This window comes from Austrofundulus limnaeus, unplaced genomic scaffold (genome assembly GCF_001266775.1).
Source record: "Austrofundulus limnaeus strain Quisiro unplaced genomic scaffold, Austrofundulus_limnaeus-1.0 Scaffold286, whole genome shotgun sequence".
Classification (NCBI taxonomy): domain Eukaryota; kingdom Metazoa; phylum Chordata; class Actinopteri; order Cyprinodontiformes; family Rivulidae; genus Austrofundulus; species Austrofundulus limnaeus.
This window is the reverse complement of record NW_013952688.1, coordinates 59956-64000: the sequence shown is the minus strand read 5'-3', so window position 1 is coordinate 64000 and position 4045 is coordinate 59956. Positions and strand designations below refer to the sequence as shown.

General features: G+C 38.3%; 1 protein-coding gene across 1 annotated transcript; it reads right to left on the bottom strand.

Annotated features, from left to right (window-relative positions):
* Positions 1-1195: 1195 nt before the first annotated feature.
* LOC106526646 (claudin-4) lies at positions 1196-3456 on the bottom strand. Its single transcript, XM_014021286.1, has 2 exons — positions 3356-3456; positions 1196-3276 (listed from the first exon to the last, which is right to left on the bottom strand). Exon 2 carries the CDS (start codon positions 3102-3104, stop codon positions 2436-2438), a length of 669 nt encoding a protein of 222 aa, XP_013876740.1. The 5' UTR covers positions 3105-3276; positions 3356-3456; the 3' UTR covers positions 1196-2435.
* Positions 3457-4045: the final 589 nt, after the last annotated feature.

Genomic DNA, 4045 nt, shown 5'->3' with positions numbered 1-4045 from the left:
AGAGTAGAGTAGAGTAGAGTAGAGTAGAATAGAATAGAATAGAATTTATTGTCATTGCACAAGCCTGTGCAACAAAATTGAACATAGAAAGACAAATAGGAAAACAGCAATATATGCAGTTTTGGAGGATTTTTACTTTTCTTGAGTCTCATTTTTATTTAAAAAAAACCTTTACATTTTAACATGCAAATAATACTTTTTATTTTTTTCTTTATTTGGCCATGTTTCAGTACGTCAGTATTTTTGAAAACACATACTCCAGTATGTTATCATGAGTTATAATTGGACAGAGCTACTTTTATTGGAGTAATATTTGACCAGCAGCAGTGGTGACCTTTGGTAGATTAGTGTACTTCAGATTGTGAGGATCGGTGTCTTGTGCCTCGTCTCCTTCTGGTGTCTGTTCTGTGTTCACACATTCATCCACCAAAGTTTCATTCATTCACRATATAACCAGTCCTTCTTCACCATTTCCTCATCCAATCATTGTTTGGTTTTGTCCCCTGGCTTCTTTCCGTGATCGTCTTCTCCCTGTAAGTTCTTGATTTGTGGCCTCGCTGGCTTTTGCTCTAATAAAGAGTTTTATATTTTACTCCTCAAGTCTGCATTTTTGAGTCTGACCCTGCCCCAAGCGCTGATACAGATGACTAATTAGAAAGGGTTAAAGTACAATTTCTTCTTCTTTTTAGTATTTTTTGCCTATAAAAARAGCAGAACTGTAAAATGGATTACATTATTCAATTAAATATGTGTTTTAAAAGACTTTTTGATTGTTTTATTCAAGACTAAAACACACATAATGTCAGACTAAATTATTTTTTAAATAAAAATTTAGCTCATTAATAATTTTCTTATTATTGTAAAGTTTTCTTATCATTATTAATGTTGACAAAATATGTACTGTTTCTATGGTCTCTTGTGCTTTGTTTTAATTTTCTTACTGTTTTARAGCACTTTGGACAATATCAATCCTTTTTAAACTTGAGTTTGAACTAAGAATAATGCACACAGCACAAATAAATTCTGTGTAAAAAGTAAGTAAACAATCGTGGCTCCAAACGCCCACTCTTGTTTTCAGTGACAACACTAGCATGCACACATGCACAATGCACACTGGCCTTCTGTACACACACCACCCACACACATACAGACAAGCACACACACAAACACAAGCAGAGGCCGAGTGGAATCTGAGAAATGTAAGTTGAATTTATTAGTGAGCATCAAACCATTGAAATTCCTCCCACATTTAATAGAAAATCCTAAACCCCTTAAAGGAACACTTATTAGATTAGAATCCATTTTGTGTGTTTAGTCACACATCAAACCATTTCATATGTTTACATTCAGGTTAAGTGAGCTTTAGAAGTGAACCACAACGTTAAAGCTTTAGAAAGAAAATCCAATGAAAAAAATAAAGGAGCACACTAAAAACTGCAAGGTTATTTTGATTACTTAAATCCTTAAAGTTGTAAATTGGGTTGGTTTGACCAAACATTGGGTCATAAAGTTTGACCCAGTGGTTGGGTTGGAGATGAGCTGTGTTGTTCTTCACAGTCTGCTATTTTAAATCTAAATTTGATTGGATTTCAGCTTTAGAATGTAATAAGCAAAGGTAAGGCAGTAAAAACAACTTTGCTCAGAACTTTAACCTGCTTGGGTATGGGGCGAAAAGTGTAAAATAAAATGTTAAAACATGTTTTTATTATTTAGCTCACTTGACATGTAAATTTCCACTTATTTTATTTTATTTTATTTTATTTTATTTTCGCAGGATTATGTCTTCATAAGATGAAGCACCAACAGCAGAGACATGTTCTATTCTGAAATACTTAAATGTAAACTTCAACATTTAATGACAAGTGAACTTTTACATCTAGATTTAGGATTTTATATTTAGACATAACATTTAAAATAAGCATTTAATTAAAATTAGCAAGGACATTGAGCTAAATAATAAAAGTTTTTAACTTTAAAAGTGTTAGCGACATTTTTATAAAACATTGCGTTTTACACTTGTTGCCCCKTATATGAGTTCCTAAAAAGCATTGGTTGGTGCTAGTTGACGTTTACATTGACCCAAATTGTAATTATCTACCAAGGCAATTTTCTTTTCAACTCAACATTTTAGTCATTTTAATCCAGTTTTGTGGTTACAAAAATCAGAACCCAACTTGTTGATATAAACCCTGCCCTGGTGAGTTATCTAAGGTTGGCTTGCTTCACATACGAATCAGGTCTGACTTACAAATTATTTTTAACGCAGCAGTTTTTTGTGTCGTAAATCTTTTGAAAGGACTGCAAGTAAAACTGGAAATGAAATCCTCACATAACAAAGAACCAAACATTTAGATTTCATTGGTTATGTCAATAATTATAGTTTCCATGAACTTGTGGTTGAATTTTTAAACTCGCACATCTAAAAAAAAAAGATCTCATACAAAAGATTTTTCCTGTTGCTTCCCCTCTCCTGCTGACCCTGCGTCTGTGCCAGCCTTCCCTGCTGCTCCAAAAACAGGCAGCGCTCTTTCTCCTGGAGCAGAGGAGCCGACATGCATCAGGGCTCCCCCCACCAGGAGCAGCAGGCTGGCCCCCCAGCCTAGGTACAACGCCGGCCCCAGTTCTCTCTTTAAAGGAGCTGCAACGTTTGGATCATAGAAGCTTCTGACTGTGGCGTAGGCGGTCCAACAGATGGGCAGCAAGTAGGCAAGGCCAGCTACAATGAAGAGTACCGCTGCTATCCTGGCGAGCCTAGCCTTGGAGCTCTGGCTGCTGGTGCCCATGCAGTGAGTGCACTTGGCCCCCAAGACCCCGAGAATGACAGCCAGCACACAGAGGAGCAGGGAGATGACGGTGAGGCCTCGAGCTGCTTGGGAAGACTTTGGAAGGGCCAAGGTGGAGTCATAGGTCTTACACTGGATGTGACCTGTGGTCTGAGAGAGACAGGTCATCCACAGGCCCTCCCACACCGCCTGTGCAATCACCAGCTCTCCACCTACGAAGGCAGAGACGCGCCACAGTGGAGCAGCGCACACCAGCGCCCCACACACCCAACCCAGCAGAGCCAGCACCAAGCCCATCAGCTGGAGACCTGTGGACGCCATCGTCGCTGACAAGACTTTCACCAGCAAAGAAGTAGAAAATCCTGTCGCCAAGCTTGTTTTTTGTCTTTTCCTTACTCAGCAATAAAGAGCCCTCCAGTAAATTAGTAATCATTCGATAGAATATCCAGTGTCATCTGATATCAGCTGGGTTTCTCTGCTTCTTTAACATATGCTGTAAGGAAAAATAAATCATCGTCAGAAAAACTTACTTCAAAATGACTCATAATTTTATCTCAGAGAAGCMAACTTACTTTTCAGTCAGACATCTGCACCCCTCTCAAGTGGCATGATGGGAGGACTGGTGTCTCTTCTGCTCTGACTAGGGAGCTTGTCTCACCAGATCTCATGCAGGCATGGTGTGGGTGGACAGCAGAGTACTACTGCATACTAAATACACGCACATACACAGCACAGTTACACAAAAGATAAAATGTCATTTCATGACAGCATGAGGACACTAGGGTACTTTGTTGCAGACATGGCTAACATATTCTCATCTCAAAGAGTTGGAATGAGCAGACCGAGACAAAGGCTAACGATGGAGTGATTGTAAGCTGCACATACCAACCAACATGATCCTGTAATTGGAAAATAAATGTGTTTCAAATCAAAAGTTTTATCTAAAATATCCACTGGTCACTTGTTTATGTGGTTTGGTCTGGTTGAGGATTCAGCATTATAACCACCAGATGGTGACAGAGCACTGAGCTGTAGGCTGTGACTCTTGTCACTGGATACTGCAAATTTTCAGTTTGGAAATACTTCATGGTATCATTGCCCAGAACAGAAAATACTTGTGATTAAAAAGCTAGTTTGTGCTCTTCTACAGACAATGCTTTGTCATTAAAGGGATCCCTGATTAGTTGTAACATTAGACTTTATATGATAAATATATACTTTAACTGCAAAATAAAGACTGCGTTTTTTATTAATACTAAATT